This window comes from Sinohyriopsis cumingii, chromosome 5 (genome assembly GCF_028554795.1).
Source record: "Sinohyriopsis cumingii isolate HCF-2022 chromosome 5, ASM2855479v2, whole genome shotgun sequence".
Classification (NCBI taxonomy): domain Eukaryota; kingdom Metazoa; phylum Mollusca; class Bivalvia; order Unionida; family Unionidae; genus Sinohyriopsis; species Sinohyriopsis cumingii.
The window spans coordinates 19,786,490-19,809,478 of record NC_142965.1 but is presented as its reverse complement, the minus strand read 5'-3'; the positions used below and the strand labels follow the sequence as shown (position 1 = coordinate 19,809,478).

General features: G+C 34.7%; 1 protein-coding gene across 4 annotated transcripts in view; it reads left to right on the top strand.

Moving 5' to 3' along the window:
* LOC149798736 (unconventional myosin-XVI-like) overlaps positions 1-22,989 on the top strand; it is a 480,183-nt gene that overhangs the window by 31,425 nt on the left and 425,769 nt on the right. For all 4 annotated transcript variants that reach the window (XM_089957605.1, XM_089957606.1, XM_089957604.1 and 1 more), the window contains exons 6-7: positions 3,547-3,671; positions 18,898-19,026. In XM_089957605.1, the coding sequence (XP_089813731.1) occupies positions 3,547-3,671; positions 18,898-19,026 (254 nt within the window). The remainder of the gene's footprint in view (positions 1-3,546; positions 3,672-18,897; positions 19,027-22,989) is intronic.

Sequence of the window (22,989 nt, the reverse complement as noted above, 5' to 3'; positions counted from 1 at the left end):
TTTCTGTATCAGGAATGGATCCAACCATTTTAGTGCTTTATGCTATGTTTTCTGTATCAGGAATGGATCTGACCATTTTAGTGCTATACGCTTTGTTTTCTTTATCAGGAATGGATCTGACCATTTTAGTGCTTTATGCTATGTTTCTGTATCAGGAATGGATCCAACCATTTTAGTGCTTTATGCTTGATTTCTGTATCAGGAATGGATCTGACCATTTTAGTGCTTTATGCTATATTTTCTGTATCAGGAATGGATTCGACTATCTTAGTGCTTTATGCTATGTTTTCTGTATCAGGAATGGATCTGACCATTTTAGTATTTTATGCTATATTTTCTGTATCAGGAATGGATCCGACCATTTTAGTGCTTTATGCTATGTTTTCTGTATCAGGAATGGATTTGACTATTTTAGTGCTTTATGCTATATTTTCTGTATCAGGAATGGATTCGACTATCTTAGTGCTTTATGCTATATTTTCTGTATCAGGAATGGATTTGATCATCTTAGTGCTTTATGCTGTCTTTTCTCTATCAGGAATGGATCCCACCATTTTAGTGCTTTATGCTATGTTTTCTGTATCAGGAATGGATCCGACCATTTTAGTGCTTTATGCTATGTTTTCTGTATCAGTAATGGATCCAACCATTTTAGTTCTTTATGTTATGTTTTCTGTATCAGGAATGGATCCAACCATTTTAGTGCTTTATGTTATGTTTTCTGTATCAGGAATGGATCCAACCATTTTAGTGCTTTATGTTATGTTTTCTGTATCAGGAATGGATCCGACCATTTTAGTGTTTATGCTATGTTTTCTGTATCGGGAATGGATCCAACCATTTTAGTGCTTATGCTATGTTTTCTGTATCAGGAATGGATCCAGTCATTTTAGTTCTTTATGTTATGTTTTCTGTATCAGGAATAGATCCAACCATTTTAGTGCTTTATGTTATGTTTTCTGTATCAGGAATGGACTCAACTATTTTAGTGCTATATGTTATGTTTTCTGTATCAGGAATGGATCCAATCATTTTAGTGCTTTATGTTATGTTTTCTGTATCAGGAATGGATTCGACTATCTTAGTGCTTTATGTTATGTTTTCTGTTTCAGGAATGGATCTGACCATTTTAGTGCTTTATGTTATATTTTCTGTATCAGGAATGGATCTGACCATTTTAGTGCTTTATGCTATGTTTTCTCAGGAATGGATTGGACTATTTTAGTGCTTTATGCCATATTTGATGTGTCAGGAATGGATCCGACACTTTTAGTGCTTTATGCTATATTTTCTGTATCAGGAATGGATTTGACTATTTTAGTGCTTTATGCTTGATTTCTGGATCAGGAATGGATCTGATCATTTTAGTGCTTTATGCTGTATTTTCTGTATCAGGAATGGATCCAACCATTTTAGTGCTTTATGCTATGTTTTCTGTATCAGGAATGGATTCGACTATCTTAGTGCTTTATGCTATATTTTCTGTATCAGGAATGGATTTGATCATCTTAGTGCTTTATGCTGTCTTTTCTCTATCAGGAATGGATCCCACCATTTTAGTGCTTTATGCTATGTTTTCTGTATCAGGAATGGATCCGACCATTTTAGTGCTTTATGCTATGTTTTCTGTATCAGGAATGGATCCAACCATTTTAGTTCTTTATGTTATGTTTTCTGTATCAGGAATGGATCCAACCATTTTAGTGCTTTATGTTATGTTTTCTGTATCAGGAATGGATCCAACCATTTTAGTGCTTTATGTTATGTTTTCTGTATCAGGAATGGATCCGACCATTTTAGTGTTTATGCTATGTTTTCTGTATCGGGAATGGATCCAACCATTTTAGTTCTTTATGTTATGTTTTCTGTATCAGGAATGGATCCGACCATTTTAGTGCTTTATGTTATGTTTTCTGTATCAGGAATGGATCCAACCATTTTAGTGCTTTATGTTATGTTTTCTGTATCAGGAATGGATTCGACTATTGTAGTGCTTTAAGTTATATTTTCTGTATCAGGAATGGATTCAACTATCATAGTGCTTTATGCTGTGTTTTCTGTATCAGGAATGGATCCGACCATTTTAGTGCTTTATGCTGTGTTTTCTGTATCAGGAATGGATCCAACCATTTTAGTGCTTATGCTATGTTTTCTGTATCAGGAATGGATCCAACCATTTTAGTTCTTTATGTTATGTTTTCTGTATCAGGAATGGATCCAACCATTTTAGTGCTTTATGTTATGTTTTCTGTATCAGGAATGGACTCAACTATTTTACTGCTGTATGTTATGTTTTCTGTATCAGGAATGGATCCAATCATTTTAGTGCTTTATGCTATGTTTTCTGTATCAGGAATGGATCCAACCATTTTAGTGCTTATGCTATGTTTTCTGTATCAGGAATGGATCCGACCATTTTAGTGCTTTATGCTATGTTTTCTGTATCAGGAATGGATCCAACCATTTTAGTTCTTTATGTTATGTTTTCTGTATCAGGAATGGATCCAACCATTTTAGTGCTTTATGTTATGTTTTCTGTATCAGGAATGGATCCAACCATTTTAGTGCTTTATGTTATGTTTTCTGTATCAGGAATGGATCCGACCATTTTAGTGTTTATGCTATGTTTTCTGTATCGGGAATGGATCCAACCATTTTAGTTCTTTATGTTATGTTTTCTGTATCAGGAATGGATCCAACCATTTTAGTACTTTATGTTATGTTTTCTGTATCAGGAATGGATTCGACTATTGTAGTGCTTTAAGTTATATTTTCTGTATCAGGAATGGATTCAACTATCATAGTGCTTTATGCTATGTTTTCTGTATCAGGAATGGATCCGACCATTTTAGTGCTTTATGCTGTGTTTTCTGTATCAGGAATGGATTCGACTATCTTAGTGCTTTATGTTATGTTTTCTGTTTCAGGAATGGATCTGACCATTTTAGTGCTTTATGTTATATTTTCTGTATCAGGAATGGATCTGACCATTTTAGTGCTTTATGCTATGTTTTCTCAGGAATGGATTGGACTATTTTAGTGCTTTATGCCATATTTGATGTGTCAGGAATGGATCCGACACTTTTAGTGCTTTATGGTATATTTTCTGTATCAGGAATGGATTTGACTATTTTAGTGCTTTATGCTTGATTTCTGGATCAGGAATGGATCTGATCATTTTAGTGCTTTATGCTGTATTTTCTGTATCAGGAATGGATCCAACCATTTTAGTGCTTTATGCTATGTTTTCTGTATCAGGAATGGATTCGACTATCTTAGTGCTTTATGCTATGTTTTCTGTATCAGGAATGGATTCGACTATCATAGTGCTTTATGCTATGTTTTCTGTATCAGGAATGGATCTGACCATTTTAGTGCTTTATGTTATGTTTTCTGTATCAGGAATGGATCTGACCATTTTAGTGCTTTATGCTATGCTTTCTGTATCAGGAATGTATCTGACTATTTTAGTGCTTTATGCCATATTTTCTGTATCAGGAATGGATTCGACTATCTTAGTGCTTTATGCTATGTTTTCTGTATCAGGAATGGATCCAACGAAACTGAAGGAGCTGAGACTTGATAGCCCAAGACAAATGCTAAATGAAATTAAGAATCTGCTCGCCTCAGGAGTGGATATGAATGCATTAAATCCTAATGGAATTTCTCTGGTAAGACATCGTCTTGCATGTTAAAACTAATATGTACATTGTTGCAATATTTGTTACAGTGTTGTAAAAGTGGACCCTCTCCTTATCTGTCTGTTATCTTATATATATATATATATATAGTGCATGCTGTCCTATGTTATATGCTTTTGTTACAGTTTTTTTATTTCATTATATGCTATGGATAATTGTATTTTATCCAAAATCAAGCTCACTTTCTACCTGACTTGAATCAATCATTTTTTTCTTCTTGGTCTGAGTTAAGGATATTATGTTTTCCATGTTCTTTATTATAATATTAGAAACAGTCCTAATTATAACTAAGATTTTATCTTGTAAACATTTGGAACCTTCCAGAATGAAATTTGTCATTAGCTAATAGTTCTTTTTAGAAAATGCTAATTGTGACCTGAAGCTGAGTAGAAGAAAATATAAATATTGTTTTTCAACAAATTATTTATTCATGCTGCAAGATCTGAGCAGAATCAGTTGTATTATAGTTGTGTCCAGTATTTTGTTTGGGCTGGAATTTATTTGTACAGATTATTTAATTCAAGATATTTATCTCTTAAAATACAAAAAAGTGCTAAAAAATGACTTTCTTGGAAATAGAGACTTGAATTTATGGTGAAATTGCTAATAAGGATATATTCTTGGATTGTATTATTGTGATTCAACAAAAAGGTGGCACATCACTATAACACAGGCCACCAAAGGCACATCAAAATTTCCAGCATTGGATTTATTTTAGAATACCACCAAAGTTTATTCAGACTTTAATCATTAATATTTGTATTCAAAGTTCTAGGATTATTTGTGATTTAATTCACATTACCACCAGTTAATTTTACATTTTTCACTTTTTCATTTTAGGGAAAGAAATTATTTGTGGAATTTGACAAAAACTTTTTTGTTCTTACTCTTTTCTATTACTTAATTTAAGACCATAGAGTCATAGTAACGGAAACAAATCCTTGTAGTTAAGAAAGAGTATCAAGACACTGGAAGATTTTAAATGATTTGAACCCATCAATGACAGTTGTTCCCCACCGTAAAGCACTGTCATCCACAATTGACCTACTCAACAGACTCAAGAAATATTTAACTACAGAAACTTGCATTTGATACTACAGTGAATCTATTCTTCCACTGTGCCAAATCTCACCTTGCCAGGATTTATAAACTTCAGAAAAAGGCAGCACACATTATTTTACATGCATCTATTGATTAATTGTCAAAAGCATTGTTTATAGAACTAAAATGGTTTACAGTATTTGAAAGGATTGATTTTTGCAAGGCAGTTTTTGTATATGAATGTCTAAATGGAGCTGCATCAGAGTATCTTCAGGATTTATTCAGGCCCTGTTCAACACTGTACCACAGTGTTTCTCAAACTTTTTTGTCTTGTGGTGCACCAGAAAGATCTAAAAAAAATTATGGCACACCTGAAAAGATTTAACAATTTTTGTGGTGAAGAACTTACCCCTAGTGGCCAGATGTAGCGGTCTGATTTGTTACATCATGTATTTATTATTTTAGCGTGTAAAATTCAAGAACATTATATAATGGGCTGCATGTATTTATTATTAGACTATTATTATAATTAGAGTGATCGAGTTCTCCCGAGATCTCACTTAAGTCTTTTGTTACGAAAGGAACCAATGAATGGCAGACTGAGGGAGATTGCAATTTTATATAAGTTACTTTTTTAACTTTTGTGACATTGATTTACCATTTAATTTTTCAATATGTTCAAGGTTTCAAAATGCTAGCAATTTAAAATATTTTTCAAAACTCCCATGGCACACCTGCAAAGCTCTCACGGCACACTAGTGTGCTGCAGCACATAGTTTGAGAATCACTGCTGTACCAGTTGAGATCAATGTAACATGGAAACCTTCAAGTACCAAAACCAAGAATGGTACAATTTAAGAAATGTTTGTCAATACTGGAACAAGCTTTCACTTGATGTAAAATCTGCTGCAATTAATCCAGTATTTAAGAAGAGATATCATAGTGTCATAGTGTACATATATTACTAATTGATTATAATAGAATTTAGAATTTCATATTCATAATACTAAAGTCATTTTAAAATAAATAGTTCATACTATTATCTTTTGCATGATGTACATGTTATTCTTCAGAGGGCCTCATTGGAAAAAAGTCTTGACTAAATGAGTCACCCTCTATAAATAACAATTATTATTATTATCATTATTATTATTATTATTATTTGTTGTTGTTGTTATTTAAGAAATTATCACATGATGCACCACTATTTACTTCATCCGAATAGTGAAGACGCAGAGTTTTGTTACATAAAAATACACTGTCATACATGGGTCTACATTGTTACATAATAATATACTGTCATGTACTGTTCTACATTGTTACATATAATTTCACTGTCATGTATTGTTCTACATTGTTACATAAAAATTCACTGTCATATATGGGTCTGCCTAGTGACATAAAAATACACTGTCAGAATATTGGTATACTTTGTGACATAAAAATACAGTCATATATTGGTCTACCTTGTGACATAAAAATACTCTGTCATATATGGGTTTACCTTGTGACATAAAAATACACTGTTATATATGGGTCTGCCTTGTAACATTGAAATATGCTGTCATATATGGGTTTACCTTGTGACATAAAAATACAACAATATAGTGGTCTACATTGTCACATAAAATACACTGTCATATATGGGCTTACCTTGCAACATAAAAATACACTATCATATATGGGTCTACCTTGTGACATAAAAATACACTTTCATATATGGATTTACCTTGTGACATAAAAATACACTGTCATATCTGGGTCTACATTTTGACCTAAAAATACATCGTCATATTTGGGTATACCTTGTGACATAGAAATATACTGTCATTTATGGGTCTACATTTTGATATTAAGATACAGTCATATATGGGTCTACATTGTGACATAAAAATACACTGTCATATATGAGTCTAACTTGTGACATAAAAATACACTGTTGTATATGGGTCTACATTTTGACAAAAAAATACACTGTCATATATGGGTCTACATTGTGACATAAAAATACACTGTCATGTATGGGTCTACATGCTGCTTAATAATTTTGTGAGTTTGCATAGGACAGTCCTCTTGATGCTGTTGAAGGCTGCTTCTTTAGATGATAATGTGGGGGCCCTGAGTGGCCGAGTGGTCCAAAGCACTCACCGTTACGGATCACTGTCATCTCACCTCTGTCTGCGTGAGTTTGAGTCTCAGGTTTGGCTAATGTTGGAACATGAGAAAGCCTGCCAGTAGCTTGTCGTGGGTCGGTGGGTCTTCCCAGGGTTTTCCAGGGTTCTTCCTCCACCAATTATACTGGCTGCCGTGTATAGCCTATCTTTTGCTGAAAAATGGTGTTAAACCCTACAACAACAACAACAACAAAATGATAATGTGCTGTCTTCTAAACATAGCTGATGTTTCACATTCAGTAATCTCTGTATGGCAGCATTGTTTTCATCAAACCAACCTTTATTACATTTGGTGGGACTGAGGGTTTTTGGATATAGCTAAAAAGGATGTCCAGTTTTTCTTGACATTCTCAGAGTTTGCATCAATTGTTTCTAAGTTTATGGACACAAAAACAACAACTTCTTTTGTTTATGTGCAGGTTTTTGTATGCAGTATAGAAAACTGTATAGCTTCCACTTTGGTCAGATAAGTACAGGTAAGTTTTCTATAGATGGTTTACTCAGTAGCATTCAGTTCATATTTGTTACTGTAAGCAGTGCTTCAGTGATTTTACCTGTATAGGCAATCAAACATATTGGCCTTCCTTTGGGTAAGCTGTACTAGAATTATTTCCCTTCTACTTCTTACATGTAACTAATATCAACAATGCTTCATTAATTTACCTGTATAGGCAATCGAATAATTGGCCTTCCATCAGGTCATTTGCAACTAGAATTGATTATTTAGTGTCTGATTTCAAAACGTTAATAGCAATGCTCTAATTCTCTACCTGTACAGGCCACATGTGCCCTTTTACAGGTATTTAACATAGTGGGTAACTCTGCATGGATACTCACATGTTCATAAAGCAAGACACTACACAATATGTATATAGTCTGCTCTGTTTTGTTACTGATTTAGACCCTGGGTGAGACCAGTCTGACAACCACTCAACATTTGTAGTTTTCTTTGGTCTCTGGTTGTCATTCCTTCAATACATGTCAGACCTGCATATTATAGACAGAAGTCAATCATAGGTTCAGGACAAAAACATCAGATTGCATGAAATGGTTTGAAACCATATCATATATTGGACAGCAGGATGGACACAAACAATATCATCAGTTTGGAACCACTCCAATGGTCTAGTGGTTAGAGCATCTGCCTTGGATGTGGCAGGTCATGAATTTGAACTCTGTCTGAGTCATACCAAAAACTTATAAAAATGGTACTAGCAGCTGCCTCGTGTGGTGCTCAGCATTAAGAGGTTATTGTTGGGACTGGTCAGCCTGGTGTCTGGATAATGTGACACGATGCAACATGTTACCGCATGATGCCCCATTACTAGACATCACTATAAACTGTCACACTGCAGACAATGTAGCAATATGACTGAAAATATTTTAAATTTACATTAAAATTTCAAAACACACACACAGAATTATGGACCGGATATGTGGAACAATATTCTGTACCCCATCTCAACCTCAAGATTGCCACGTTCCTTACAGACTGGGCTCATGTTACAACTCTTTGGTCTTAAACTAAGTAACAAAAAATGACCAAAAACCAGTAAGTTTTTGTAAAATTCAACAAAGGATTTATTTCCCTAGAATACATAGTGAAATATTAAAAAGAATTTACAGTATTGTGAATGAAATCCGAAATAGTCCTAAAAGTTCTATTACAAGTCCAACTGAATGAAGTTCTAATTGAATTCCAGTTGTGTTCCAAATAAGTTCCAATGTTGAGGGTGTTGTTGTATCAAATGTGCTGATGTGCCAATGGCCTCGATTATGGCATTGTGCTAAGAATCTTGTTTGATGTATCACAATAATATAATACAAAATTGCTCTTGTCTAAATTCACTATAATTCCAAATTAATGTTCCATCTAAGAATATTATTGAGCACTTTGTAATTCTATTGAATAATAATTTCAGTAAATCAATCTACCCAAATGAAAAACTGAACACAACATAAGAATGTTTCTGCTTCAAGATCTTAACCCTTTACCTCATACAGTGTATGCCTTTTTAGCCCTCCGATATACATGTAGCAAAGTTACCCAGTGCAGTGTGCTATAAATAGAATACATGTGACTCCATACACATAGGCCTGCATGTTAACTGTTAAGCAGTGTAGTGTATGTTACGTTTAACAGCAGTTTTAATCATTTTACCTTTTTGGTACATGTCTATTATGTATGGAAAAATTTAAGAGTAAAGTCCGATCGTTATAGCTGTGTAATTATTTTTCAGGGATGAATTTTTTATGTGTTTTAAAATCTTAGAGAACTCGTTCATTGTTAAGTCAGTGAAGCAGTGACCAACTGTAGCTGCCATTTCTCATATCGAAATTTGTCTGCATCTACATCACTAAGTCATCTGAATTTGATAATTTATAAAAACTAATTGCTGCCTGCATCAATATCAGAGCCTTTACCTAAGTTATTGAAGCTTTCATAGTTGTGATTCTAATCGTGAAAAGTTCTGAATGAAATCCATGACCTCCATTTTGGAGAGTGGAGAATACGACCCAGTTACTTTAAATAGCAGATTTCGACCAGAGCATAAACAGCAACCATGTGATCTGATATAATGGTCATTTACAGCAGTGAATGAGGTACCTAATAGGGGGTTTTCCCTGCAAGTGATGCTATGAACACCCACTAAAAATGGCTGATTTTTACAGCAGGCGTCGAAAGGCATATCCATGCGAATAGAGTAGAGGCGCCAGAAGGCGCTTCCATGTGAATGAAGTAGAAGCGTCCAAGGGCGCTTGCATGAGGTAAGGGGTTAAAGCAAGAATGAGTAATTTTTAGATAAACAAGATTTTATAACTCTCTACTTGACCTAGGTCACAATTACTATTTCATGAAAATACTCTGTTACTTAATGGAATTTTCCATTCTAGATGATTTTGTGGTCAGAATCAAGACAGTGTCTTTTACCTTAAATTCAGGTAAACATGTTTACATTAATAATGATTTGAATATTAATCCACACTCAAACAGAAATATAGCTATGTATTATGTTGTTACAACATAAATGTCCCTGGTTAGGTACAAAGTGAGCTTGATTTTGGACAGGGTCAGGTACTAAATAAAAATGTATATATAGCATATAATCATTAAGAAAAGCTAATAAATACTACAAATTAAATATACATAACACTTAGCCCTATGACCAGCTTGAGGCCTCAGTTTTTAAGAGATGTCTCTTCACTTGCCCCAAGCCTCTGCCACCCAAGAGACTCTACTTAGTAACACAGTAGAAGTAATGGGATCTAACTCATAAGTGCTGCATTAGTGTAGTGGGCTGCCATCATTGACATTCTTCTCCAACAGCTTCACAGCTAGCACAGGAGTCATTGACTATCTACCATAATTCATAAATGATAAAAACTGGTACTCAAGTTAAATTGTCATTATTAGAACTTATTTTGATGAGTGAAACTCTGCCGTGCAGGTTTGGACTGAAGTTTTCCACCCAGTCCAGTCCAGTTCTGTCCTTCTCATTCCTCTACATTACCTACTGGATATCATGTGATGATTATCATTGGAAGAATCTATTTTCAATTGCTTCCATAATCTGAAAAGTTACTGACAATTTGGGTCTGCTTACAGCATCAGTTACAAGTCCCAAGCATCTAGGGATGCTTTTTCTTCCCTCACAAATGCCTTCTCTGTTTTCTGTTTGGATACACTTGAGTTAATTCGTGATGTTATAGCCTTTTAATCAAATTTCTAGGACAGTCTTCAATAGGTGGTTCACAGCTTACATTCTCTCATCCCGAATCTTACCAGAAATAAGTGGGAGCATGTTCAGGGAAAGGTTCATTACATAGAGGCTGTAATAACAGCTATGAACTTAACAATGAGATGCAATTGCTTTACATGTTAAAGACCATCATGGGCCAACCTACACTTGCAACTTTCATCTGTTCTCCTCTTTAATGATCAGATTAACAGAATTTGCAACAAGCCATCATGCCTCACAGTCTCAGCAGAACCAACCAAAGGTCAAAGGGCATGCTACTGAGAAGCAGTTGTACCGAATTAGAACCAAGTACAAAAGTCAAAGGGAGATAAATCATTTTCACCATCGTTCCACGAGACCATCTCTATCTTAAATGACATACATGCCCTCCTCGCTAATCACAGATCACAGTAAGAAGAATCCTGCAATCTTTCATTGCTGAATGGGGAAGATTTACCATGACGACATTTCCTGGGGACTCAGTATCTCATTCAGTGTATCTGTTTTGGCCTTTGGCCAGAGAACTTTCAGCTTCAGTGCAGCACTTATCACTTGTCATTAACCTAAGCGCATTCAGTCAACTCTATTATATTCTTGAGTTTCTGATGGAATGCATCAATGGGTTCTATAGTAGAAGTCACATAGGTCATGTAGACATTCAACACCGACTATTTCAGTCATGGGCGTTATTGTTTAGAATTTGATTATACATACCTTTAAGTGGCAAGTATTCACTTCATTTAGACTTGTATACATCCACATTCCTTTCAGAAGGTCATTATTTAGATGCCCCGAGAGGTGCATACAGCAAAATCAATGTTAATGTATTTTTTGGATGAAATGAACCTAAGGGTGTGATCCATTACAATCCAGATTGAATATTACATGATGTGATGTCACAATGAAAGCTATGCCTATCAATATACAAATTCGTTCTACCCTCACTTGTGACAATTCCACTTGACATGCTCTTATTTTGACCCAAGTTTAGTACATGGCCACCATTGCAAAAGTCCATAGCAATAGTTAATTTTCATCTGGAAGTTTCTCAGTGACAGTTAAGTTGCAATCATTCAGTAATCAGGATTGAATAGATTTTGGTTAAAGAAAATTAGTGTTAAATTTTAAAAGAACACTTTATATTTAATTTTTAAAATGAGTAAATGCACATACATGACCCATGTGAAATGTACTATACTGCTATCCATTGTGGAGACTATGCAATCAGTGTTTACTTACAAGAGATGTGATTTCATTTCCAACATTCAAATGGCTTCCAGAAGTTATTTGAATTGCCTACAACAGACAACAAAGCAACATCCTAGTTATATTTTGGAGCAAGACATGATTTCACATGTTACTTTCCTTTCGTTCTCAATCTCCTTGTCAGTTGGGATATCTCCATCCTTGCACCCTTTCAAGATTTGGTCGACTTGGTCTGGAATCAATGTTCAAGTAAAAAGAACAATGTTTCCCCAAGGAATGAGAATTGAATTCATGCAATGGTAAGTTTTCTACCTGTATGGAGAAATCCATTCACTAGAGAATTCTTTCACTGGCCGGGTTTTGCTCATTGCAGCAGCAGATGTCCTTTTCCTTGGTTACTTTATTGGGCTCCCATAACAATGATTATGTGCCCAAAATGGAGACAGAACTAGAGTTTGACCATCGGACCAACTCTCACAATCTGCAATAATATGAGGTTGCATCTTGAAGGCAGGGAAACCACTTTGGACTTGCATTGGGGTTACCTCCGTAAGCACAATATCTGGCAGTCACAATCGCTATGGATGCAAATACAGAGTACTAGGTGTGCAAGTCTCCTGCCGTTTTGGAATGCCATAGATATGTGGCCTCTCAGAATCATTTTTTTACATATCACCTTCCTCTAGATGGAAACCATTTCTGAAAGTTTTTCATTGCTGGCTGGAGAATCTACATGGCAATGGAGTTCTCATTCTGTCTGATAATGGGAATGGAGTTCTCATTATTTCTGATAGCTTCATCATGGTGACTTATCTAAAACACCAAATCAGAAACAAGTAGTTTGGCCTTTGCATTATTGCTGGAGATTTTCTAAAGCGGTGTCCTCAGTGACAATCCAGGTTTACATTTGAAATGTCTAAGAGTGTCTAATGTATTGGGAGACTCATTGTTCAGTTAGAAGGAACTAATACTGGTGGAATGGTCCCTCAGTTAGAATGAACTAATACAAGTGTAATGGTTCCTCAGTTAGAAGGAACTAATACAAGTGGAATGGTCCCTCAGTTAGATGAAACTAATACAAGTGGAATGGTCCCTCAGTTAGAAGGAACTAATACAAGTGGAATGGTCCCTCAGTTAGAAGGAACTAATACAAGTGGAATGGTCCCTCAGTTAGAAGAAACTAATACAAGTGGAATGGTCCCTCAGTTAGAAGGAACTAATACAAGTGGAATGGTCCCTCAGGTTTTACTCAATAGATGCTCAATGGAATCCACTTATGATGAACCTTTTTGTGGCAGGCAGAAACCCCAACCTTTATCTCACCAGTTCTGGACCCAAAAAGACAGGATAATCAATGCTCTTTTTGTAGATTGGAATTGCCAAATGTATCAACTTCTCCAACACCTCAGGTTCTGAAGGTGATATAGGAATCAAAAGAATCTGAGTGCCTCATCATTCTGATTACTCCATTCAAATGGGAAATCTTGGACCAACCTCATCAATCTTGCAACAGGATCACCAGGAATCAAAATATTCCCTCATCTGCATTACGCAACCATGAAGGCAGGTGTTTCACCCCAACCAAGAGATACTGAACTTACATGTTGGGATCTTATTAAATATTCCCTGAAGAAGAAACAGTTCTCACAACCTTTGGTGGAGAATCCCTCAAGTGAGATGGCCATCCACATGAAGGCAATGAAATATAATCTCAGTGGAATGCACATTCATTGCATGCAACAGTCTGCAGAAACATTGCATATGACAGTAACCTGTAAGGATTTGGCACCAATCCCAGTATCAAGGGGAAATAATTCTATATAACTGCTGCCTAGGTGGGCAGATAACTTTTAGATTATTAGCTAAAAAAAATTAGCCTGGAAGGGCTGGATTTGTGAGGTAGTAATAGTTCTCCAAAGGTATTTTGATTGGGTAAGTATTATCGAAGAAACGTATTTTGCTAGAAAAAAAATGGTATCATATTGTTAGTTATTTTTACTGATATGTTGGAATTGACATCATCTGCAGTATATAGTCCATTCCTCATGCTATGTAGGTGAGCAGTGTGGTCCTAAAATAGTCTGGTCAGTCATCCAGGGGGCTGCTGAATTCCACTGCTGAATAGGTCCACTGCTGAATTCCACTGCTGAATATGTCCACTGCTGAATTCCACTGCTGAATAGGTCCACTGCTGAATAGGTCCACTGCAAAGCAACCATGTGCACTGAGCCATCTGTGTGTGGGTCTGCAGCTGCAGCTCCCAGTGTATCAACAACTGCTGATTTGCCATCTTACCATGCTTTTCATTCCCTGGCTCTTATTTTGCAGTAAACACATAGAAAATATTGAAAATTTTTATAAACTAATGTATACTAATGGTAAACTTAGTTCACAGTTAATCTTTTCTGATTAATGCATTTACTGTAGTCATCCCCACATAAAAAGGGGGGGGCTATAATGTTATTTTACTTTGAGTACTTACCCTAGCTACAAATTTCTCAGCAATATTGTGGCTTTATTCAGATTCTTAACATTAAAATAGAGAGATTAACTGCTGTGAATTGAGTATGGTGAAATAAGCAGTGATTTTAGTATGTTGAAAAAAGCAGTGACTTAAGTATGGTAAAATAAGCAGTGACTTGAGCATGGTGAAATAAGCAGTGACTTGTTTATGGTGAAATAAGCAGTGACTTGAGTATGGTGAAATAAGCAGTGTCTTGAGTATAATGAAAAACGCAGTAACTTGAGTATGGCAAAATAAGCATCTACTTGAGTATGGTGAAATAAGCAGTGACTTGAGTGTGGTGAAATAAGCAGTATCTTGAATATGGTGAAATAAGCAGTGACTCGAGTATGGCATAATAAGCAGTGACTTGAGTATGGTGAAATAATCAGTTACTTGAGTATGGTGAAATAAGCAGTTTATTGAGTATGATGCAGTAAGCAGTGACTTGAGTATGGTGAAATAAGCAGTGACGTGAGTATGGTGAAATAAGCAGTGACTTGAGTATGGTGAAATAAGCAGTGTCTTGAGTATGGTGAAATAAGCACTGACTTGTGTATGGTGAAATAAGCAGTCTTGAGTATGGTGAAATAAGCAGTGCCTTGGGTATGGTGAAATAAGCAGTGTCTTGAGTATGATGCAATAAGCAGTGCCTTGAGTATGGTTAAATAAGCAGTGTCTTGAGTATGATGCAATAAGCAGTGCCTTGAGTATGGTGAAATAAGCAGTGCCTTGAGTATGGTGAAATAAGCAGTGCCTTGAGTATGGTGAAATAAGCAGTGTCTTGAGTATGATGCAATAAGCAGTGCCTTGAGTATGGTGAAATAAGCAGTGCCATGAGTATGGTGAAATAAGCAGTGTCTTGAGTATGATGCAATAAGCAGTGACTTGATTATAAGCAAAATAAAGCATGTTTATGCATCAGCTCATAAAACATGTTATTTTTTAAATCACCTTTTGTTCCATGGTCTTTACTCTGAAATGACTACTCTAAGCAGTAAATAACTTTTGTTTGATTAGGAAATACCAGACCATTGGTCATATAAAGCTGGTGACTGTTAATTACATTACTTTTACAGAGGAAATGTAAAAGGGCAAAATGGGAATGGCCATAGAGACCAGGTGACTGTTAAATAAAGGTAGTCATTAGACAGGTTTGACACCTTGTTCAAATATGTACAGAGTACAAAACAGCTTTAAGCAACATAAAATTTAGTGAATAACTGATGTGGGAAAAAGTATCCAGTCAGTGCTATTTTTGCAAAATAATGATTAATTCCTGACAAGGTCATATCGCCCTTTGGAATAGAAACTAAAACAAAATTTTAAAATGTAACTTTTTATTGTATTCTGCTTGCATAGAATTCATCATAATTTTAAATGCTGGTATGTAGTTCTGTATATTGACAGTCATTATTCAAGTATATTCAACCTGGTAATACTCCCCAGTTGTGATCTGTGTCTACTAAAGAGTATATTCAACCCGGTAATACTCCCCAGTTGTGATCCATGTCTACTAAAGAGTATATTCAACCCGGTAATACTCCCCAGTTGTAATCCATGTCTACTAAAGAGTATATTCAACCCGGTAATACTCCCCAGTTGTAATCCATGTCTACTAAAGAGTATATTCAACCCGGTAATACTCCCCAGTTGTAATCCATGTCTACTAAAGAGTATATTCAACCTGGTAATACTCCCCAGTTGTAATCCATATCTACTAAAGAGTATATTCAACCTGGTAATACTCCACAGTTGTAATATGTGTCTACTAAAGAGTATATTCAACCTGGTAATACTCCCCAGTTGTAATCCATGTCTACTAAAGAGTATATTCAACCCGGTAATACTCCCCAGTTGTAATCCATGTCTACTAAAGAGTATATTCAACCTGGTAATACTCCCCAGTTGTAATCCATGTCTACTAAAGAGTATATTCAACCCGGTAATACTCCCCAGTTGTAATCCATGTCTACTAAAGAGTATATTCAACCCGGTAATACTCCCCAGTTGTAATCCATGTCTACTAAAGAGTATATTCAACCTGGTAATACTCCCCAGTTGTAATCCATGTCTACTAAAGAGTATATTCAACCCGGTAATACTCCCCAGTTGTGATCCATGTCTACTAAAGAGTATATTCAACCCAGTAATACTCCCCAGTTGTAATCCATGTCTACTAAAGAGTATATTCAACCTGGTAATACTCCCCAGTTGTGATCCGTGTCTACTAAAGAGTATATTCAACCTGGTAATACTCCCGAGTTGTGATCCGTGTCTACTAAAGAGTATATTCAACCTGGTAATACTCCCGAGTTGTGATCCATGTCTACTAAAGAGTATATTCAACCTGGTAATACTCCCGAGTTGTGATCCGTGTCTACTAAAGAGTATATTCAACCTGGTAATACTCCCGAGTTGTGATCCATGTCTACTAAAGAGTATATTCAACCTGGTAATACTCCCGAGTTGTGATCCATGTCTACTAAAGAGTATATTCAACCTGGTAATACTCCCCAGTTGTGATCCATGTCTACTAAAGAGTATCAGATTCCCACACCAAATAAGGAATTATTCCCCAAAAGCTTCCAGTACTCTGGAACTTTGCTTTGGAATAGTATTCCATTGAGACTAGGAATGCCTACTCTATTTCCTTCTTCCAAACCTAATATATCCAGTGGCTTGTGAGATATAGTTAAAAGCTAAACATACAATTTTGTCTATTATATGTTTAATAACTAATTTCTTGAATAAGATGGTCCTTCTATAATTTGCTCATGCAGCACTGTTCTGTTCCATTGTAGGATTCACACTGATTTATAACAGTCACAATGGAAAGTTAACTGAATGTGTGAAAATCATGTATATTTTCAAGCCCTACCTTAATTTCTTCATTAAATCCTTTCTATGTTCAGAAATTACCCCCCCCCCCCAATCATTGTAGTCCTATCAATTATCATGGAATTTGAATAAAATTAACAAATAATTGTTAGTGATTATGTTGTTACATGTATTAATGGTGATGTAGTGATGAATATTTTTGATGTATAGTGTCATGTATTAGTAGTAATGTAATTACAGACATTAGTGATGAAGCAGTTACAGGCATTAGTGATGATGCAGTTACAGGGATTAGTGATAATGCAGTTACAGGCATTAGTGATAATGCAGTTACAGGTATTTGTAATGAAGCAGTTACAGGCATTAGTGGTAATGTAATTACAGATATTTGTAATGATGCAGTTACAGGCATTAGTGATAATGCAGTTACAGGCATTAGTGATAATGCAGTTACAGGCATTTGTAATGATGCAGTTACCGGCATTAGTGATGAAACACTTACAGGCATTAGTGATGAAGCAGTTACAGGCATTAGTGATAATACAGTTACATGCATTTGTAATGATGCAGTTACAGGCATTAGTGATGAAGCAGTCACAGGCATTTTCTTTAATGCATTTACATGCATTAGTGATAATGCAGTTACATGCATTAGTGATGATGCAGTTACAGGCATTAGTGATGATGTAGTTACATGCATTAGTGATAATGCAGTTACAGGTATTAGTGATAAAACCAGTTACAGGCATTAGTGATAATGCAGTTACAGGCATTAGTTGTTGTTGTTGTTATAGGGTTTAACGCCATTTTTCAGCACAAGATAGCCTATACATGGCGGCCATTATTAATGGTGGAGGAAGAACCTGGGAAAACCCCGGAAAGAACCACCGACCCACGAGAAGCTACCGGCAAGCTTTCTCACATATCCACATTGGCCGAGCCCGAGACTCGAACCCACACAGACAGAGGTGAGATGGCAGTGATCTGTGATGGAGAGCACTTTAGACCACTCAGCCACTCGAGGCCCCCACAGGCATTAGTGATAATGCAGTTACAGGCATTAGTGATGAAACCAGTTACAGGCATTAGTGATAATGCAGTTACAGGTATTATTGATGTTGCAGTTACAGGTATCTGTAATGATGCAGTTACAGGCATTAGTGATAATGCAGTTACAATCATTAGTGATAATGCAGTTACAGGCATTAGTACTGATGCAGTTACAGGCATTAGTGATAATGCAGTTACAGACATTAGTGATGATGCAGTTACAGGCATTGCTGATGAAGCAGTTACATGCATTAGTGATAATTCAGTTACAGGCATTAGTGATAATGCATTTATATGCATTAGTGATAATGCAGTTACTGGCACTAGTGATGATGCAGTTACAGGCATTAGTGATGTTGCAATTAAGGCATTATTGATGATGCAGTTACAGGCATTCGTGTTAATGCAGTTACAGGCATTAGTGATAATGCAGTGACATGCATTAGTGATGATGCAGTTACAGGTATGTGTAATGATGCACTTACAGGTATTTGTAATCATGTAATTACAGGTATTTTTAATAATGCAATTACAGGTATTTGTGATTATGCAGTTACAGGTATTGGTGATAATTTAGCTACAGGTATTTGCGTTCCAAAGCTGCTTTGACATTCCTGTACTGTTATTACTCTTTATTTCAGCTGCACATTTCAAGTGCAAATGGCTACAAACAAGTGATGAAAGTATTACTCCAAAATTTCAAAACTGATGTTAATGTTGTGGACATAAGGGGATGGACACCACTTCATGTGGCAGCTAAATTTGACCAGGTAATTAGAGATTTATTTAATGTTTCAAATAAAGAAATATGTTTTGAAAACTTGAGATTAGCAACAATACAATACAGTCACAATACTATTTCCAGTTATTCATTCCATTTTTACTTTCCACAACCATCAGAGTGTCGATCATTTTTGACAGATTATAGTATCTCTCCATAACAGTGTTGAGTTTGACACTAAAAAGTGTCACTCTGAAACAGTGTTGGTTAAGTATTACACTTTAAAATATCACTCTGTAACAGTGTTGATTGAGTTAGACTATAAAGTACCACTCTGTAACAGTGTTAGTCAATGTTGACACTTTGATTTTCACTCCATAAGAGTGTTGATTGACTTTGACACTTTGAGGTATCACTCTGTAATAGTGTTGATTGAGTTTGACACTTTAAGGTATCACTCTATAACAATGTTAACTTAGTTTGACAAATTAAACTCTTCAATGGAATTTACCTTATCTATTGATACATAAGGCAGAACATAATGGAATTTACCTTATCTATTGATGCATAAGGCAGAACATAATGGAATTTACCTTATCTATTGATACATAAGACAGAAGATGAATGGAATTTACCTTATCTATTGATGCATAAGACAGAACATGAATGGAATTTACCTTATCTATTGATGCATAAGGCAGAACATGAATGGAATTTACCTTATCTATTGATGCATAAGACAGAACATGAATGGAATTTACCTTATCTATTCATATATATTACAGAACATGAATGGAATTTACCTTATCTATTCTTATATAAGACAGAACATGAATGGAATTTACCTTATCTATTGATACATAAGGCAGAACATGAATGGAATTTACCTTATCTATTCATATATAAGACAGAACATGAATGGAATTTACCTTATCTATTGATGCATAAGACAGAACATGAATGGAATTTACCTTATCTATTCATATATAAGACAGAACATGAATGGAATTTACCTTATCTATTCATATATAAGACAGAACATGAATGGAATTTACCTTATCTATTGATACATAAGGCAGAACATGAATGGAATTTACCTTATCTGTTGATACATAAGACAGGACATGAATGGAATTTACCTTATCTATTGATACATAAGACAGAACACGAATGGAATTTACCTTATCTATTCATATATAAGACAGAACATGAATGGAATGTACCTTATCTATTCATATATAAGACAGAACATGAATGGAATTTACCTTATCTATTGATACATAAGGCAGAACATGAATGGAATTTACCTTATATATTGATGTATAAGGCAGAACATAAATGGAATTTACCTTATCTATTGATGCATAAGGCAGAATGTAAATGGAATTTACCTTATCTGTTCATATATAAGACAGAACATGAATGGAATTTGCCTTATATATTGATGCATAAGGCAGAACATAAATGGAATTTACCTTATCTATTCATGTATAAGACAGAACATGAATGGAATTTACCTTATCTATTGATGCATAAGACAGAACATGAATGGAATTTACCTTATCTATTCATATATAAGACAGAACATGAATGAAATTTACCTTATCTATTGACACATAAGACAGAACGTGAACGGAATTTGCCTCATTTATTGATACATAAGGCAGAACATGAATGGAATTTACCTTATCTATTGATACATAAGGCAGAACATGAATGGAATTTACCTTATCTATTCATATATAAGACAGAACATGAATGGAAATTTACCTTATCTGTTGATGCATAAACCAGAACATGAATGGAAATTACCTTATTTATTCATATATAAGACAGAACATAATGGAATTTACCTTATTTATTGATACATAAGGCAGAACATGAATGGAATTTACCTTATCTATTCATATATAAGACAGAACATAATGGAATTTACCTTATCTATTGATACATAAGACAGAACGTGAATGGAATCTACCTTATCTATTCATATATAAGACAGAACATGAATGGAATTTACCTTTTCTATTGATACATAAGGCAGAACATGAATGGAATTTACCTTATATGTTGATACATAAGACAGAACATGAATGGAATTTACCTTATCTATTGATGCATAAGGCAGAACATGAATGGAATTTACCTTATCTATTCATATATAAGACAGAACATGAATGGAATTTACCTTATCTTTTGATGCATAAGACAGAACATGAATGGAATTTACCTTATCTGTTGATACATAAGACAATTGAATGGAATTTACCTTATCTGTTGATACATAAGTTAGAACATGAATGGAATTTACCTTATCTGTTGATACATAAGTTAGAACATGAATGGAATTTACCTTATCTGTTGATACATAAGACAGAACATTTACCTGATCTATTGATACATAAGACAGAACGTGAATGGAATTTACCTTAACTATTCATATATAAGACAGAACATGAATGGAATTTACCTTATCTATTGATACATAAGACAGAGCATGAATGGAATTTACCTTATCTATTGACGCATAAGACAGACCACGAATGGAATTTACCTTATCTATTGATGGATAAGGCAGAACATAAATGGAATTTACCTTATCTATTCATATATAAGACAGAACGTGAATGGAATTTACCTTATCTATTCATATATAAGACAGAGCATGAATGGAATTTACCTTATCTATTGATGCATAAGACAGAACATGAATGGAATTTACCTTATCTGTTGATACATAAGACAGAACATGAATGGAATTTACCTTATCTATTGATGGATAAGGCAGAACATGAATGGAATTTACCTTATCTATTCATATATAAGACAGAACATGAATGGAATTTACCTTATCTATTCATATATAAGACAGAACATGAATGGAATTAACTTATCTATTGATGCATAAGACAGAATACGAATGGAATTTACCTTATCTATTGATACATAAGACAGAACATAATGGAATTTACCTTATCTATTGATGCATAAGGCAGAACATGAATGTAATTTACTTTATCTATTGATACATAAGGCAGAACATGAATGGAATTTACCTTATCTATTCATATATAAGACAGAACATGAATGGAATTTACCTTATCTATTCATATATAAGACAGAACATGAATGGAATTTAGCTTATCTATTGATACATAAGACAGAACATGAACGGAATTTACCTTATCTGTTGATACATAAGACAGAAATGAATGGAATTTACCTTATCTGTTGATACATAGGACAGAACATGAATGGAATTTACCTTATCTGTTGATACATAAGTTAGAACATGAATGGAATTTACCTTATCTGTTGATACATAAGACAGAACATTTACCTGATCTATTGATACATAAGACAGAACATGAATGGAATTTACCTTATCTATTCATATATAAGACAGAACATGAATGGAATTTACCTTATCTATTGATACATAAGACAGAGCATGAATGGAATTTACCTTATCTATTGATGCATAAGACAGAACATGAATGGAATTTACCTTATCTGTTGATACATAAGTTAGAACATGAATGGAATTTACCTTATCTGTTGATACATAAGACAGAACATTTACCTGATCTATTGATACATAAGACAGAACATGAATGGAATTTACCTTATCTATTCATATATAAGACAGAACATGAATGGAATTTACCTTATCTATTGATACATAAGACAGAGCATGAATGGAATTTACCTTATCTATTGATGCATAAGACAGAACATGAATGGAATTTACCTTATCTGTTGATACATAAGTTAGAACATGAATGGAATTTACCTTATCTGTTGATACATAAGACAGAACATTTACCTGATCTATTGATACATAAGACAGAACATGAATGGAATTTACCTTATCTATTGATACATAAGACAGAGCATGAATGGAATTTACCTTATCTATTGATGCATAAGACAGAACATGAATGGAATTTACCTTATCTATTGATACATAAGACAGAACATGAATGGAATTTACCTTATCTGTTGATACATA